General features: G+C 39.6%; 1 protein-coding gene across 2 annotated transcripts; it reads left to right on the plus strand.

Moving 5' to 3' along the window:
• Positions 1-808: 808 nt before the first annotated feature.
• On the plus strand, positions 809-11803 carry LOC113016814 (cytochrome P450 2J4-like). Of its 2 annotated transcripts, none has more exons than XM_080297249.1 (9): positions 809-4594; positions 6917-7079; positions 7175-7324; positions 7403-7563; positions 8777-8953; positions 9076-9217; positions 9462-9649; positions 9743-9884; positions 10090-11803. In XM_080297249.1, the coding sequence occupies exons 1-9, from the start codon at positions 4391-4393 to the stop codon at positions 10266-10268; spliced, it is 1506 nt and encodes a 501-aa protein (XP_080153375.1). In that variant the 5' UTR covers positions 809-4390; the 3' UTR covers positions 10269-11803. The 2 variants fall into 2 exon arrangements, with proteins under 2 accessions (XP_080153375.1, XP_080153376.1); XM_080297250.1 differs by lacking the exon at positions 809-4594 and adding an exon at positions 4712-5213.
• The last annotated feature ends 5885 nt before the right edge of the window (positions 11804-17688 follow it).

Raw genomic sequence — 17688 nt, forward strand, 5'->3', positions numbered from 1 at the left:
AATTCACTTGTATTTTTATTTTTTATTCCTATTTATTCTATTTATCCCCTTCGTATATTTTATTTATATTGTCTCTGTATTATATGTGTGTGTGTGTGTGTGTGTGTGTGTGTGTGTGTGTGTGTGTGTGCGTGTGTGTGTGTGTGTGTGTGTGTGTATATATATATAATATTCTGTAACTCTGTAACTTCTGTCGGTGCTGTGCTTGTTTGGAAATCGAATTTCCCAGAGGAACCCACCCGAGGGATTAATAAAGTTCTATCTAATCTAATCTAATCTAGGTTAGTGCAAGTCTGCCGTTAGGTTTTGTACTCACGGTTGCCTTTTGTATGCGTGTTTCCTCAGGAGGAATTGTGGCGACCAGGAGGCAGCACACGGACAGTACACAGGGAACGGAGACAGAGCATGGGATAAGGGAGAAGACACGGAACGGGAGTCGGGATCGCACGGGGGATTTATTGTTGTTTGGATTTTCACCCCTGTAAATAAACGCACTGCCTTTAGCGTCAAGTCCTGCATTTTGGGTCCTCATTTCTCACATCCCCACGGTCTGCCAGCCAGACCGTGACAGAACGATCCAGCCAACCACCATGGACCCAGCAAACTCAGGAGTTGCCACGGAGGAGAGATCGCTCGCGCAGCTATGGGATTATTGCCGGAGCGTAGTCCAGGCCGTAGATCCACACAGGAGACACATACAGGTAGTGTTCCTTGACCATCACCTCACATCCACTACCTTCACCACGAACATTCTGGACATTAACAAACTTAGGCACCTGGTCACTAGGTTAAGGGAGAGCTCGAGTTTTGAACTATTTGGCTTGGGTGGTCCGAGCAGGGACAGTTTGGCCGCTCTCCTAGAGACTCTAGCCGCTTGGTTTTTCCACGCGTCGGCGGAGGGCTTTCCCGTCGATGCTCGCGGCACAATCGTTTGATCCACCGTTACGGAAGGCATGCCGCACTCTCTACCATCATCCCATTACGCCTCAACCCACTCCTGCGGTTTCAGCCCGGTCAGCTGGCAACGGACCAACAGCGCTCATCACCACAGTGAGTAAACCCGACTCATTTGTGTCTATTAATCATGTCATTGAAAATCAAAACCCAGATGAACAGCAGAAGACAGTTTCCATACACCCGGCCCCGCCTTCACGGAGGAGAAGGCGTCCTCGCAAGCAGCGTTCAACTACATCCACACTCACTCCTGTACTGGTCGAAGACTCAGGACCAGCGGCTCTGGACGCCACAGTGAGTAAAATGGACTCTGCCGGTGCTATAAATTCCCTTCCTGTAAACATGAAAATAGAAACTGTTTGCTGTACCTCCAAAGACTCAGAAAATATTCCCTCTGAGACTGTAAGCTGGGAGCTAGGGAGTTCCGAGCATACAGACCCGAATGACTTTTTGGCTCAGTCTGGCCGCATGGAGACTGAGGTTCTCCCCAGGGCTTCCCCAGAGACCGAACTGGAGGTCTCAGTTGCCTCTGGACCCCTGGAATTTGTTGAGCCGGCTGTAACATTTTCATCCTCTCCACCCTTCATAACAGCCATCTCACCCTCACTTCAGCCTGCTGCCCAGCTGGTAGCTCAGTCTCACAGCTGTATTTGTTTCCTGGGATTTCAATAGTCTGCTGCACTTGACGTTGGAGTCTTGGATTTCTGTTCTTAGCTGAGTGGAATGGCACATGGTGTGGTCTTCTACTACTGTAGCCGATCCACTTCAAGGTTCACCATGCTGTGTGTTCACAGATGCTCTTCTGCATACCTTGCTTGTCATTAGTTGCCTTCTGCCTACAATTCAAAACCTGTACAACGCCAGGACCATGTGGTGGGTAAGAAATACTGGAGATGAACCTTTCACCATGGACATAAACTCCCCTGTACCAGGAGCTGTAGCCCATCAGGACCAGTACCCCTGGAAATAAGAACTGAATATGTGAGTGTGTGTGATATAACCATAACACACACTTAAACGTATTTACTCCAGATTTAAAAAGTTTGCTCACTGGATTCATTGCACTGAGCTGTGTACTTTGCACATTATGTTCACAGATTTTGCACATCTGTCCTTCCTAGTTTATAATGTTTATGTACCCTACTCTTCTAAATATTTCGGTTTGTATATATACAGTTGTGTGAAAAAGAACATTTTCACAGAATTTGCTGCAGACCTGTGAAAAACTAAGCGTAACCTATCATTCAGGAACTTGTAGAACCATCTTTAGCAGTAGTAACTAATTAACATCTGAGAAATCATTTACAGTGTTTAGTTCACTGAGGTTGGCAGGCATTTGTTTATACACAGAATTCTTAAGTCCTGTGCATAAACACAGCATTTCACGCATTTACTTTTTCAACCATTCTGTTGTAGATTTGCTGCTGTGGTTGGGATCACTGTCCTGTTTCATAGGTCTTACTTACAGAATGCCTTACTTTGGTATGTTTGAGGAGTTCTTGGTAGACCCAGGGACTGTGACGTGCCCAGGTCCAGTGGCTAAATCATGTCCTCTCTACTACTGTGTTTGAAGGTTGATATTTTCTCTTTTTGGAACATTGTCTAAAAATAGACTTAAATAACCTTTACTATCCATTGTGATACACAGTTTGAACTTCAGTAGGTCATCTTGACAGTGTCAGTGCCCCTGAATGCACTGATATTTGCATCAACAAGGACTTGAAGAAAAGGTGTACGTAGTGGTTAGAGAAAGAAACTATTTGCCAGAAAATGTCAGGTTGGAATACCCAAAAAAGACTCAGTGGATTAAAGGTGGCACTATCTATGTAGGTTTCTATTGAAAACACACAATTTGTCTCAAATGCCCCAAATAACTCATTTGCCTGTTGGTCCCCTGGAGATCTAACAGGACCTAACTAAGCCTTCTTCTCAGATTTTGGAGACGTTATGCAATCAAAAGGCACTGGGCAATAGGCTAGCGAAGGCACACACTAGACTTCCAGTTGCTTTACTTTCAAAATTAAACTTCAGTTCGTTACCTTTGTCGACTCATTGCCTGGGGAAAGGTGAACATACGTATTGCAAATTTTAAACAGAGTGCACGTTTAACATATTATTTAGAGGCCACCTCGAATCCAAGCGGATTATTTGGTGGCAACACAATTTGGGATCCTTTTTATACTTCAGAGGCAGGACACAAAATGCTCGATAAGCAAAACATTTCACTTCGACTCACAGATCAAAGCTCCAACTGTTTTATTTAAACGACCTGTATTTTATTTTGAAGTCAATCCTCTACTCCCCCCGAGGGTCGGATTTCCGAGTTGGGACGGCGTCTCGTTATCCAGACGGTGTTTATGAGTTTCAAGTTAGATTAACGTGAAAGCAACGTCGACGTTACAAAGACACTGTATTTTAATACCCATCGTTTAAACTCTGTGTTGATGTTTAAAATTGCTTTATCTCACTTTTAATCAGTCCGGGTCGCTCTTTATGGACAACAACGAATTTTGCATATTATCCTAACATAACAGATCGTGCAATCGATTCATTTGCAACATTAATCAAAATGTTAATGCATTGCTATTTGGAACTTTACTTTTAATACTCTATGCTACCACCTTGTGCTGAAAAGTGTTGCAACATTAAGGAAAATGAATTTGGCCATGTTCTTAAAGCCACTGTTTTTGTACTTGTCCTACTTTTGTTCGCTTTTGTTCCCACCACTAACACATGACCCTACGCTGTGTTCACTGCATCATTCCATGTTTGGCACTGATCACCAACTGCACTCATGTATATATCTAACAAATTTCCCACGTGTGGGACTAATAAAGGTTATCTTATCTTATCTATCTACTTAGCACTTTTAATTCTTATTTTTATTTTAATGTCTATTTTAGCGTAATTTATGACAGTATGTTTGCACTGAAGCACCGCCGCAATTTCCTAATGTTGTAAACCTGCTCAACATTTGGCAATAAAACCCTTTCTGATTCTGATTTAGAGCAAAAATCTCACATCTTCCACTCTGTCAAATGGCAAAACTACAAACTCATCTTCAAGATTCTAATGAGCAGTTTTTTTTTCTGTGTATGTTAGTGTTGCCCCAAAGATAGTGGTTTAAAAGTGTTTTTTTTTTATTCATTTTCATCTCTATTTCTTAAATCTAATCAAGCCACCCTCAAGCCAAAAAGATTCTCTACTGTTGAGCAACAATACTTGATTTTAGCATCCTAGATTAAAAATGTTTTTCACATTTTTTTTTCCCATGAAATGAGGCCAGAGTTCAGAGTAAACTTTATTTGCTTTGCCAAGTGATAGTAATACTGAGCTTTGCCCTCACTGCAGTGATAGCACTTGTTGCCTACTCTCAGACTGAGTCATCTGTCTTACAGGAGAAATCGTACCCACGTACAGTGACTGTATTTACAGAATGGATTCAATCATTTCTGTAATTGGAACCTATGTTTCCTGGGATCTCAAGAGTCTGCTGCTCTTCGCTGCAGTTTTCATCATCACTGCAGACTATATTAAGAATCGTCGGCCAGCAGGCTATCCTCCAGGACCCCGGGGTCTTCCAATTATGGGCAACCTATTCACTATAGATCAGAACAGAGCCCATGAGAGTATGACACAGGTACCTGTGAATCTTAAAATTTTACTTATTAACTCATATTTTCATCTCAAGCCTTGTGTGCAGTGTTGGGGAGTAACGGAATACATGTACCGCCGTTACGTATTTAAAATACAAAATATGAGTAACTGTATTCCGTTACAGGTACCGTTTAAAAAGGTGGTATTCAGAATACAGTTACTTTGTTGAAATAAATGGATTACACTGCGGTACTTTCCTGTTTCATTTTGTCGCGGGTCAGGACTGTTTGGGTTTTGTTTGACAGCTACGTTCTGTTGTTCCAGGCGGCAGCGTTACAGTTGTTACAGGGCGACGCTCTCTCTCTCTGCGACTGTGTGTTTCCTGGGTGAGAGAGCGCCTTTTCGTTGTTGTTGTTGTTGTTGTGCTAAGCTAACAGGCAGAATGCTACAAGCATAGCTCTAAAGAATGTAGCATCATGGGCAGTGTAGTCCGTGCTGCAGGGAGAATGGACTGCCATACACGTTATGGGTCTGTGAGCGCGAGGAGGGAGAAAAAGGGGAGTGGAAAGGTACGAGTTGTCATCGAGCAAAACCGGGAGCTGGAAGCATGTAAATATAATAATAACCACTTCAGCCAAGAAGAGTGCCTGACGAGCCCAGTTGTAAGTAAGCTATTAAGACTCGACTGTACACCGTGTTCGTGTTTTCCTCCGAAAACAATAAGTTCCGTTGGAGCAGTCTTTCAACGCCTCTCTCTGTCTTTCGCAAGAAAAGTTGACCCACACAACAAAGTAAAGCTATTTTTCGGCTACGAGCCGACAGGGACCCCGCCGTATTAGTCAGAGGTCCCTTTACTACAGTTCGGAGTCGCGGACCTTCAGTAATAGTAATAAATCACACGGCAATAGTAGGGGAGACCGGGGATAGTTGTAACATTTTTGACATTTCTGTCTGTAAATTGGAGCTCGTTTAAGGTAGTGGATTCAAAATGTAATGCAAAGTATTTACATGTCTCTGCTATTAAATAGTGCAGCTATTTTCTCTGCAGCACAATTACCCATTGCATGGTATGGCCTCAAACACAAAGAGTGAAATGTTACAATTAACCCCATAGTCTGGGTTAGTTGTAACATATCCTGGGGTGAAATGTAACACAATGAAATAAGGGTACTGACAAAATATTAACATGTAATCTTTGTTTATTCAACACATGAATGCACTTAGAGCCATTTATGTAGCTGTGTGTGTGTGACAGAATGCAGACATCTAGCTTTTGAACATATTCCAACCCCCCAAAAAAGACAAATTATGGAATTTTCTGCAACTGAATATTTCATTAATTTTGGTTGGTCTTCCTTGAGTTTGGCCTCATTGGCTCAGTGGGCATTATAACCTACAACTCTTGCACCAATTTTAAACATAACAATGAAGCTGAAAAAATGTAGTTGTTCACCAGCATCGCAATTCCATTACTTTTTATCCTGGCTTACCTTGGTGTGGTTTGCAAAGTGCTTCAGAAAGATGAGGAAATCTGTTTCTTGCACCCATCCTGACTTATTTCCACTACCAGTACTTCCTACTGGTCCATCTCTGACACAGTGGTCTGCATAATGTATGTGTGGGAACACAAACAGTGAAGTAATTGTGTTGCCAATGGCATTAACCGCATATACAAAAGCGGCCAGTGAACCTCTCTCTGCTGATGTCGTTGCCCCAACTTGTTTAATATAAGTTAAAGTAATAGTGTGGTAAGTTGCAACATCTGCATTATTGTTACAACTAACCCAGACTGTTGCTGTTACAACTGACCCAGACTCCTATAGCCATGAACTAGCTAACATTACAGCCAACGGCTAAAGCATTAGCACTAAAGACCTGCGCAGAATATATCCCCATAGACATACAAATAACATAATTTAAATTTGATGAGTTTAACTGCAAAGCAGATAATGCTATTAAACATTGAAATAAAGTAGAAAAACTTACTTTTTGGCATACAAATTACTTTTTTTCATGTTAAATTGTCTGTGTTTGACAAAATGTGCTGATTTTTCACATGTGATAGCAGAACTGAATTGGGCATCATTTGAAACTTAGCCCTGATTGGAGAAATTGGAAGTGTTACAACTGACCCACGTTACAACTATCCCCGGTCTCCCCTACATTCACGTTGTTGTAAAAAGCATGATAATATATTAAGTAATCCAAAGTATTCAGAATACGTTACTGTCATTGAGTAACGTAACGGAATACGTTACAGAATACATTTTGGGGCATGTATTCTGTATTCTGTAATGGAATACATTTTAAAAGTAACCTTCCCAACACTGCTTGTGTGTATCTTCTTTGATAAATCCTTTACCAGTTAGCAGAGAGATATGGAAATGTGTACAGTCTACGGATGGGACAGGAACGGATGGTGGTTTTAAACGGGTTTGATATTCTGAAAGAAGCTCTAGTGACGCAGGGAGACAGCCTGGCGGACCGCCCGGACCTTCCTTTACAGACTGATATAGCACATGGACTAGGTAAGACTACTATAGATCAAAACAGACCCAAAGCTTGAAAGCTCAAAGTTTTAAGGTTCTTTTTTGTTTGCTTTCCCCTCTCTATTTCTGGTCAGGTGTCATTACCAGTAGTGGAAACCTCTGGAAGCAGCAGAGACGCTTTGTACTTTCGACCCTTAGACAGTTTGGATTTGGCAAGAAGTCACTTGAATCTGTGGTCCTGGATGAATTTACATATTGTGCAAAAAACATCAGAAGCTATAAAGGTACGTGCTTATTACACAGTGAGATTTTATAATGAACAAATTCACAGTTTACATAAAAGTTTCTTGTCTATTCTGGAGGTAAGCCATTCGATCCACACCTTATTCTCAACAATGCTGTCTCCAACATCATCTGCTCCCTGGTGTTCGGCCATCGCTTTGAGTACGGTGAAGAGAAGTTCATTAAAATGATGCAACTGTTTGACAAAGCGCTCCAGATTGAAGGCTCCATTTGGGGACAGGTACAGCATTTAAATATACTGATCACATCCTAAATTCATGTGCCGCAACTGTGAAATGTATTCGTTACTGTGATACAATTTATAGTAAGGTCAGTGAATGATGTTTTTTTGACACAGGTATGTAAAGTTTATTAATAATGAACTCTCACTACTTGAAGATTATGTAAGTGTCTGTCATAATTAAGACCAGTCACCATAGAGAGGTGTGGAGGTAACTGTAGATGGTTTATGTTAATGGACAATTGGACAAACAAAACAAAACATGCGATGAAGTCACAATGCTTTCCAAGAGCGTATGGGATCAAAATAAAGGCAGAGTCTGGAGATATTCTGATCATCTTCTAGACATATTACACACACATATTACAGTACGAGTGAATGTTTTTGACATATAAGTTGTAACAGTGTTTCAGTCATTTACAAAAACACAAAGACAAACGATTTTCCCAATCAGAACTTCACCTTATGGGCTTTATATTCAGCAAAATCATTGACAGCAATGATCAAAGTCATAATCCTGCAGACTTCTCTCCTGTTTCCCTTGAGCACTGTTTTACTTTGCTTGGTAAATATCATTTAAAATGCCACTGCGCCAACAAACCAATATATATCGTACTTGCCAAAAACCAAATTGCTTCATAGTTAACAGCTTAGGGCACATTTTCCACTTGGTACCCTGTCAGAATCTACACAGAATCTACAGAATCTACAGATATCAGGCTCTTGTAGAGCAAAATTGAATATTTTGGTCTAAATAACCCAAAATGTGATGTCCACATAGGTGGACACCAGGTCCTAGGAGGTTAAAGGTGAAATGTAGACGTCAAATCAAAAGTAGTTTAATGGCCAGTTATACCCTGGACCCCAGAGGGTTAAACCTTTTTTTTTTTTTAAGTAACGCAATAGTTGCTTTTCAAGTAATTAATTACTTTTAGAATCTTGTAACTCAGTTACTTTTTTGAAGTAGTAACTAGTAACTATAATCAATTACTTTTTCAAAGTAACTTGCCCAACACTGGACATAAACAGGTTGCTTTAGTTTAGACCCCCAACCGGTTACGGTAGATGGCTGCCCCTCCCTGAGCCTCCTTCTGTAGTATTAACCAAACTTTTGACTGGTTCTGTCTGTCTGGTTTTCAGACAGTTTATTTAGACTGAGGCATGGCATTTGCACTAACGTGAATGTATTGTTCCAATCTGTTTCTGTTTGTAGCTCTACAATGCATTTCCTGTCCTGATGAGACGTTTACCAGGTCCACATCAGACTGGCAAGCAGATGTGGAATGAAGTGAAGGATTTCATATGGGTAGAGCTAAATGAGCACAAGAAGACCTGGGATCCCTCAGAAACACGTGACTACATTGATTGTTACCTCAGTGAGATTCAAATGGTAGGAGATTAGACTTAATTTGCCATCATAACTTGCCATATATTTCCGGTAACACTGCCAATAAAGGCACTTTTTTAAATCATTTCCAATGTTTTAAAATGTGTGTTTGCATGTATTTTCAGAATAAGGGGCAGGACGACAACACTTTTGATGAGGAAAATCTGGTTATTTGTGTTTTGGATCTTTTTGTGGCTGGATCTGAAACCACATCCACCACCCTGCGCTGGGCTTTCCTCTACATGGCAAAATATCCTGAGATTCAGGGTAAGAGTATTGACCAGGCCTGGAAAGCTCTCTGTTTTTATTAAATAATCTGGACATGTGTGGCACTAAAGGAACATTCTGGTCATAATTTAAGTGTAAACTTTACTATTTCCAGGTTATACTCAGCTTTTTAGATGTCTAATGTATTGTGCAATGGTGCACAAATCTCTTTAATAATCAGCGCTGTTGCACTACGCTGTAAATTTCATTGCTGAAATACTGTTTTCTTTTGTCTTTTGCACAGAAAAGGTACAGGCTGAGATAGACAGAGAGATTGGAGAGTCCAGACAGCCTTCAATGGAGGACCGTGCAAACCTGCCTTACACTGATGCTGTTATCCATGAGATCCAGAGGATTGGAAACATAGCTCCTCTTGGCGTGCCGCATGTCACCAACAGAGATGTCGAGCTGGGGGGCTACACAGTCCCAAAGGTCATTGCTCAAACCAATTTTCAGTAAAAGACAAACATGGTTTATGTCATATTTCATTTTGTGTGTTTTATTTACCATTATTCCAATTGCCAGGGAGTTATAGTAATTCCCAATTTGACATCTGTGCTGTTTGACAAGAAAGAGTGGGAGACGCCTCACACCTTCAATCCAAATCACTTTCTGAATGAGGAGTGCAAGTTTGTGAAACGAGCAGCTTTTCTGCCTTTCTCTCTTGGTAAGGAACGACTCTGTAGATATTTTATTAATGTCTGTGCAAGGTTTTTCAGCAGCCTCTCCAAACATGCACTGTAAAATGTGCTGTTTAAGAGATGGCTGGTGAAGGACAAAAAGAGATCCTAAGTAATTCTATTGAATCAGTAACTGATCTGTGCACAGTCATCCAAAGGAAATCTAGGACTAATGTCAGTGTCTTGTCTCAGGTAAGCGGGTGTGTCTTGGAGAGAGCCTGGCCAAGATGGAGCTTTTCCTCTTCTTCACCTCCTTCATGCAGCACTTCACATTCTCCATGCCTGCCGGGGTGAAGCCTGATATGGACTACCGCTTTGGGCTCACTCTGACACCGAAGAATTATGAAATCTGCGTAACCCCACGTCATTAGAAACTCTGATATAGTTCAGAGTTTAGAGAATATGACAAGTTTAATAGTTGATTGCATATTTTGATCTGAATTTCACTACGCACCAGTGAAATTTCTCTGCTTTCTTTAATAATAAGTGCATTATTTCCTTTAGTTGTTTTTGTTAGTTACATCAACGTCATTGTCTCCATACAGTCTTTGGTTTTGGTCCATTTTTTTATGTCAGTCCTTTTTTAGGGATGAGTACCGGTTCTGACATAAACGGTAGTAACCAGACCGAAAAGCAGCGCACATTTCGGCGCTTTATTCCGGTGCTTTTTTTTTACTGAGATGTCATACACTTTGGATTCTAGCCAATCATTTTACCTTTGCAATCGTAGTAGGCGGGCCCAGGTACGTACGTTCTTTTAGAGCAGAGCTACAGATTAAAAATGCCCAAGGCGAAGCAGTCAAAGTCTGGCTGTACTTCACAGCAAAAGATGCAAACTCAGCAGCAACAAGTGCTTTAAGCTGATACTGTGATACTGTCAAAGGAGGTAACACCTCGAATCTGATGAAACACCTGGCGACGCATAGCGGGGGTTTTTTAAAGCCAAGAAATGCACCGTATTTGATAGCTTGCTGCGAGACCTCACACCGAGCACATCTACTGCGGGTGTGGTGCCTGTTATCAGACCTGGAGTTAGCAACATCCCCCAAGAACCCGAAGAGGAGAGTCCTGGCCCCTAGCCCTGCCAGTGTAGCAGAAATGATGAGGATGATGATGCAGCAGCAGCCGTTCTTCTCTGCGTGAGTAGCTTAATGTTGTTCGTGTGTAATTTACATTGAGTGGGCTAACCACGTTATTACATTAATGCATGTAAGGTGAACTAGCAAACACCGTCGTAGTTACATGCGGCTGTCTTCTTGTTTGATGGCAGATACTCCCTTCACCCTGGCCAAAAAGGCTAAAATGACCAAAGAAAAAGAGGGAAACAGCTGAACATGAGAGGGTTTTGGACAAAGTTTGTGTTTTTCATTCTTTAAGCACTGGTTCGAGCACTGTTTAAGCACCGGCACCGTTTCAAAAGTACCGGTTTGGTACTGGTATCGGATAAAACCTAAATGATACCCATCCCTATCCTTTTTTCTTTACCTTTTTCTTTTTGATGGACTTTTATTATGCAGCTAAAGAGAGGACAAACAGGTAGATTGGGTGTCCTTTAATGGCCTAAAAGCAAAACCAGAAAACAAAAAGTATAAAAATTAAATAGGAACCAAATTGGTAGCTAAATACGGCAGCATGCACAGTGGTTAGCTGCATGTTCTCAGAGTCTTTGTGTGGGTTCTGTCCAGGAGCTCCTGCTTCCTCTCACAGTCCAAAAACATGCAATTAGTGGGGTTAGGTGAACTGGTGATTCTAAATTGTCCATAGGTTTTCAAGACTCTGTCAAACAGTCTGTGTGCATCACTACTGTCGTACATACTGTAGTTCCTAAGTTATATTAAAATGGAAATTTTACTCACTGCGTGATAGGAGTGTTGTTTATTCCTCCAATAAAATTCTGCTTACTTGACCTAGATGAGATGTAGTATTTACTTTGACTTGCTGTATTTGTTGTATAGATTCAGTATTTTCTGTAATCAGATCCTGTCTTTCCTGGGATTTCAGTAGTCTGCTGCTCTTTAATACAGTTGTCCTTGTCATAGCAGACTACATCTAACACATAAAACTACATACAGCACACACTTGCATTTAATTTTGGTGAGCCCATGGAAGTTGGAGTCTTGGTTTTCTGTTCTTAACTACTACTGTAGCCGATCCACTTCAAGGTTCACCATGCTGTGTGTTCACAGATGCTCTTCTGCATACCTTGCTTGTCATTAGTTGCCTTCTGCCTACAATTCAAAACCTGTACAACGCCAGGACCATGTGGTGGGTAAGAAGTACTAGAGATGAACCTTTCACCATGGACATAAACTCCTCTGTACCAGGAGCTGTAGCCCATCAGGACCAGTACCCCTGGAAATGAGAACAGAATGTTTGAAAGTGTGATATTACTATAACACTGAGCTGTGTACTTTGCACATTATGTTCACAGACTTTGCACAACTGTTCTTCCTAGTTTATAATGTTTATGTATTTTTGTACCCTACTCTTCTAAATATTTCGGTTTGTATATATACAGTTGTGTGAAAAAGAACATTTTCAGTGAATTTGCTGCAGACCTGTGAAAAACTAAGCGTAACCTATCATTCAGGAACTTGTAGAACCATCTTTAGCAGCAGTAACATAGTCATTTTATCTGAGGAATCATTTCTTATATATAATTTACAGTGTTTAAAGTTGGAAGGCCTTTGTTTATGCACAGGTTTCTTAAGTCCTGTGCATAAACACAGCGTTTCATGCATTTACTTTTTCAAACATTCTGTCGTAGATTTGCTGCTGTGGTCAGGATCACTGTCCTGTTTTCAAACCCAGCTTCAGCCAAGCTTTACCTGTTGAGCAGAATTCCTTACTTTGGTATACAGAGGAGTTTATGGTATGGTCCTTTCTTTAAAGACAGTTTGCCTTGATATCTGGTCATCTGTGCAGTCATCATTATACCTCTTCAGATCTCTGGTTCTCCTGCTCTCTGGTAATATTTGCTATGCCCCTAAAGCGTCATATCTTTTAGAGCTCATTAACTGGTCAGAGACCAATAAAGTTAAATTATTGTGAAGTTAAGCAATAATTGTGGTTTGATAGAACTGTAGGCTGGATGCAGTTATTGTTTCCAGGATCATCTTGGAGAAGGACTTTGTAGGAGAATATATTTTGCATTGTGAAGATTGAACTTCTTCCATCAGGGGCAGGTGTGTTGTATTCATTAGTACACTTTTTTATTTGCCTGTCTAAGACTGGGGGTAGATTTTCATCTATATTACACAGTAACAAGAAATCCAGGTCATTAAAGATATAACTGCAATTAATAATAGTTTTTTATAGCACCTGGAGCTGGACTGAACTGATACACACTACTCCTCATGGTACACCCATCTTTGGATGAGAGTAGATAAGAGTCCCATCAAAAATATCAAACAAAAATGATCAAAAGAAAAAAAAGATTTAAAAAAAGATAAAATATTTGCATCTAAAATGCAAAAATGTAATCTTGTACAAGTGATATACAAGAAAAACAGTGAAGGAGTACATAAATATTATGCGTAAGCCAATGTTATTTTTACTTTCCGCTATTGAGCATCGTGAAAATCAACAACAACAACAAAACGTCTGCTGTACCTCCAACTTCAGCTTGTTTTTTTCTTAGCTTGTACTAATTTAACTGGATTTTATAACACAATGTAAATTAAAATACTAACTCTCTAAAACACACTGTCCTCAGTACATCGGACAAAACTAAGTCATCATTCTGGTACCTTCTTTGTTATCTGCACTTTAGTGCAAATTCTCAAAGCTCTCTTAGTTAAATCAAAAACCAAACTGTAATTCATGGAGCGCGAGGCTTTTGTGTCCTCAGCTGTCTGCTGCTAATAGTATGCTAGCAGACAGCACAGAGTAAAAGGCACAGTATGAATGTGAGTATCAATGGAGGAATTTTGCTTTTAGTGGAAGAGCGGTCAATAAGAAAAAGCTCTAGAAAGACACAAGCTGATGAATGCCATTCAATTTAACACTCACCAGTTAACTGAACTCACCTGAGTTAGTAGTAGTATTATAGTAGTAGTACAAATACGCTAGTATTTGTTCTGGTAAACAGAACATAATTATAAACATACAAAGTAAGTACTAATTTATTATGAATGAATGAATTAGGAACATGCTCAAGGTTATTTGTCTCCAATTGACTCCAATTCACTTCTTAAAAACTGTATTAGATTTATTGAGAACACAGGAAAAAGAGTCCATGTGTAGTATAGCTTTGATGTTTGACATCGGTGGTGTTTATTTTCATCTTTAAGTAAATCTACCTGCTCCAACTGAAGCTAAGTATGTTTGTTGCGTGCAACGTGTAGCCATCTTGTTACTGGTTAATCTTGAAGGCTGAAGCTGAGCCTTTTTGATGTATACATGTTGTATACACACAAGCCCCCAGGCTCAATGCAAACTCAAGACTTTTCCCAGCTTGCTGCAATGAAAAAGCATGTGCATCAAAATAAACTATTTCCAACAGTGTGATTTGAGTTCTAAGCATCCCAGAAACGATACAGAAAAGCATGAAGTCAAACATAACTTTTAAAAACACCAGCATAGGCTTATAAGGCCCTGAAGGTAAAAAAATTACATTTTCCGCGCAAACGACGTCACTTCCGGTTTCGGGCAGATAATGGCGGACATGCGATAGTTCGCGCTGACCTATATTCCAACGTAGGAAGTGTTATGAACAGCTGATCGGATCAGCAAAGCGTGTTTCTGGAATATTATGTTTTTGTTGCTGCAAGCATTTTTTTATGCAATTTTTGCAAAGCTATATGTGCAAGTAACCCGTGACCTAGGACAAGCTAATGGCATAAGACGTAAGTACAACTCCTCCGGTTTAATATGCAAAAAAAATTATTGCGCTAGCTTACGTGGTTCCAGTTCTACAGGGATTTAAAAATAGTTAGGCAAAACGGAGCGTGCCTGCTCCGACCAGTTTTAAAGGGTTAATGATATATTTTATGTCATAATTTATAAAATTAGGTTAGAAACGATAGAAGACAAATGGCACGATAGACACTTTTCTATCGTCCACAAGATATATATCGTCATATCACCCAGCACTACTGTGGTGATGTGCAGAGGACATTGTAGTGTCAATATCCAAAAACTTACTGACCTAAGTGTACTTGTCAGGGGACTGAGTGAGCCATATGTCGATCACCAGCAAACCCAAGCAAACAAACACTATCAGTCAGATAGCTGGTAATTTAAACTCTTGCCAAAACCAGTGGAGAGAGGAAAGAAAGCCTTCAAGTAACATTAATCGATCCATTTTCTGTAAGGATATTATGGTCCACTTATGAAATAACAGATGCTGTAGCAGCATGACAGCATCTAGCCTCTTTACATGATCATCACACCAAAATCATGACTGTGGATCCTAATGTACAATAGGATCTCATATAGAAAGAAAACCCTGACAAAGATGGGTTATGCCAGATCTTTTAAGTTGAAGTAATAAGATGGTGTTTGAAACTATACACGATATGTCTGATGATTATATTTTGCAACTTTACACTTCATCCTACTTTAGTCACACCGTACAACCAATTATAATTCCTGCTGTAAATGGGAATAAATATTTTTAGGATCCATTTTTCAAATATTATAGGTCATTTTATTTAGGAATTATGGAACTTCCAAGAAGTGATCCCACAAAGACTGAAATTGCCTCCTGCATACACAATTTGTTTTCTCTGCTTTACTGTAGAACCTCAGTATTCGTGTCTTGATGCATCCTCAGTCATCCAGGTAATCCCAAAAGTTGATTCTGTTTATCTGGAAGAAGCATTTTCAGTTTTGTCACTTATCCAAGTGACTGAAGAAGTCACTTGGACGAGCAACAAAACGTTTCTCCCAACTCAGTATTCATTTAGCGTAACTGTATTTGCACGATGGTTTCAGTCTTTTTTCTGTGATTGGATCTGATATTTCCCAGGATTTCACAAGTCTGTTGCTCATGACTGCATATTATATTAAGAACTTGCTATTTTAACTTCCAAACAGAGAGAATGGGTATTCCAGATATCAGTGTAGCAGATTGGAAAGAGGTAGTCTGTCCTGAACTAAGCCAAATGATCAAACTCACCAAAATGAGTCTACATGGCACAGTGGTGATGACTGGCCTGATCTAAAAAGAACATCAGGTATTAAAGTTCCAATTAAAGTGCTAAAAAAGAGAAAATGCACCATTCTTTTTTGTTTTTTTGTAATGTTAAATTCCAGTTTCACATCATGAATTGTGTTTATTGACTTGGTAAAGATAATTTATTCTACTTAGAATGGAAATACTAACCCATAATTTACATGCATCAAGAAATTGCTTATTATAAAGCAAATTATAAAGTTAATGAAACTGTCTGTAAAAATCTGTAAAAATCGCATCTGCATGAAATAAAACCACACTCTTCATGAAAATGGTGAAAATCACTTAAGAAAATAGCAGGAGTCTTCTGAGTGCAGGGATTTACAGGCAGTTGATTAAGTTTGTGATGGCAGGAAAAACAACAAGTAAATTAACAAGCAATTTCATTTGATTATTATTATAATAAGATTTTTTTTTGGGGGGGGGGGGTAACAACAATAACAATAATAATATTTATATTTATAATAATTAATGTAAAATAATAACAGTGTAACTTAACATCAATGGTACTAAGAGTAGCTGTAGATAATATTACATCTGTGGGATCATTATTGGTAATTCTTTCTCTAATGATTAAAATTTTATTTGTGAAGTTCATGAAGTCATTACTAGCTAACGTTAAAGGGATGGTTGGCTCAACAGAGCTCTGACTTTTTTCAGCCTGGCTACAGTGCTGAAGAGAAACACTGACAGACTCAAGTACAGTTTCTTTCCTAAAGCAATAACCGCCCTCAACTCACACATGCACTGACAAAACAGTTTCACCCCCCAAGGACTTCCCTCTATACACAGACTATGCAAACTACCATCATTACTGTGCAATATTTAATTCACATGCAATACCCCACACTGTAAATACATAACCCTATTTATTTCTTTAATATTTGTATATAGCGCCACAGAAACGGTTGATGTCTATATAGTGCTGCAGAACTGTGCACCTTCCCCCCTCTTTTTTTTCCCTACATGTCTGTACTGGGTAGGAGTTGCTCTGAATCTCATTGCACATGTGTATGTATAGTGACAATAAAAGGCATTCTATTCTATTCTTTTCTGTTGCATAGAAAGAGTCCTTGATAAATTCATAAATGCTCTCACAAATGCCGATCCAGTTAAAGTTCTTGTGGATAATGTCAAATGTTAACTACTTTTAATGGAATATTTCAATAATCATCACTTGCATCTGTATGTAAACTTTCAAAACAAATCTTTTTTTGTTTGTTTGTTTTTTTGCAAGATTTTTGTAAGATTTGATCAAATATAAAAATATATTTAAAAAAAAACCCACACAAACATTGACCATATTTAGTGCCATATTTAGTGCCATACCATATTTAAAGCAGCTTCAGCTTGCTTTTGTTAGCAAACTGAATCTGAATCTACATGGAACAGAATAGAGCACAGACTTCTTGGATGAGCTGTTCCTTGCAGAAGGCCTTATTACTTGCCCTAATAGACACTAAAAGGCACCAAGACCACAGTCGATAGGTCCAGTTCAATATTCGCAGGGTCGAGCTTAGCAGGTGGCAATCAACCATGAGGGTCTGTGATGACCCAGCTGTCAGTCAAAGCACTCAGAGGCCAGCCGTGTTGCTTCAGTTCAGTTTGCAGGG

Source organism: Astatotilapia calliptera, chromosome 23, assembly GCF_964374335.1.
Source record: "Astatotilapia calliptera chromosome 23, fAstCal68.1, whole genome shotgun sequence".
In the NCBI taxonomy this organism is placed as follows: Eukaryota; Metazoa; Chordata; class Actinopteri; order Cichliformes; family Cichlidae; genus Astatotilapia; species Astatotilapia calliptera.

What these genes read in the sequence shown, in the direction of transcription:
- LOC113016814 (XM_080297249.1), top strand. Translation starts at nt 4,391, where the DNA reads ATGGATTCAATCATTTCTGTAATTGGAACCTATGTTTCCTGGGATCTC. An exon ending in TGATATAGCACATGGACTAG is followed by an intron (nt 7,080 to 7,174) that starts GTAAGACTACTA and finishes ATTTCTGGTCAG; the next exon opens with GTGTCATTACCAGTAGTGGA. An exon ending in AAACATCAGAAGCTATAAAG is followed by an intron (nt 7,325 to 7,402) that starts GTACGTGCTTAT and finishes TCTATTCTGGAG; the next exon opens with GTAAGCCATTCGATCCACAC.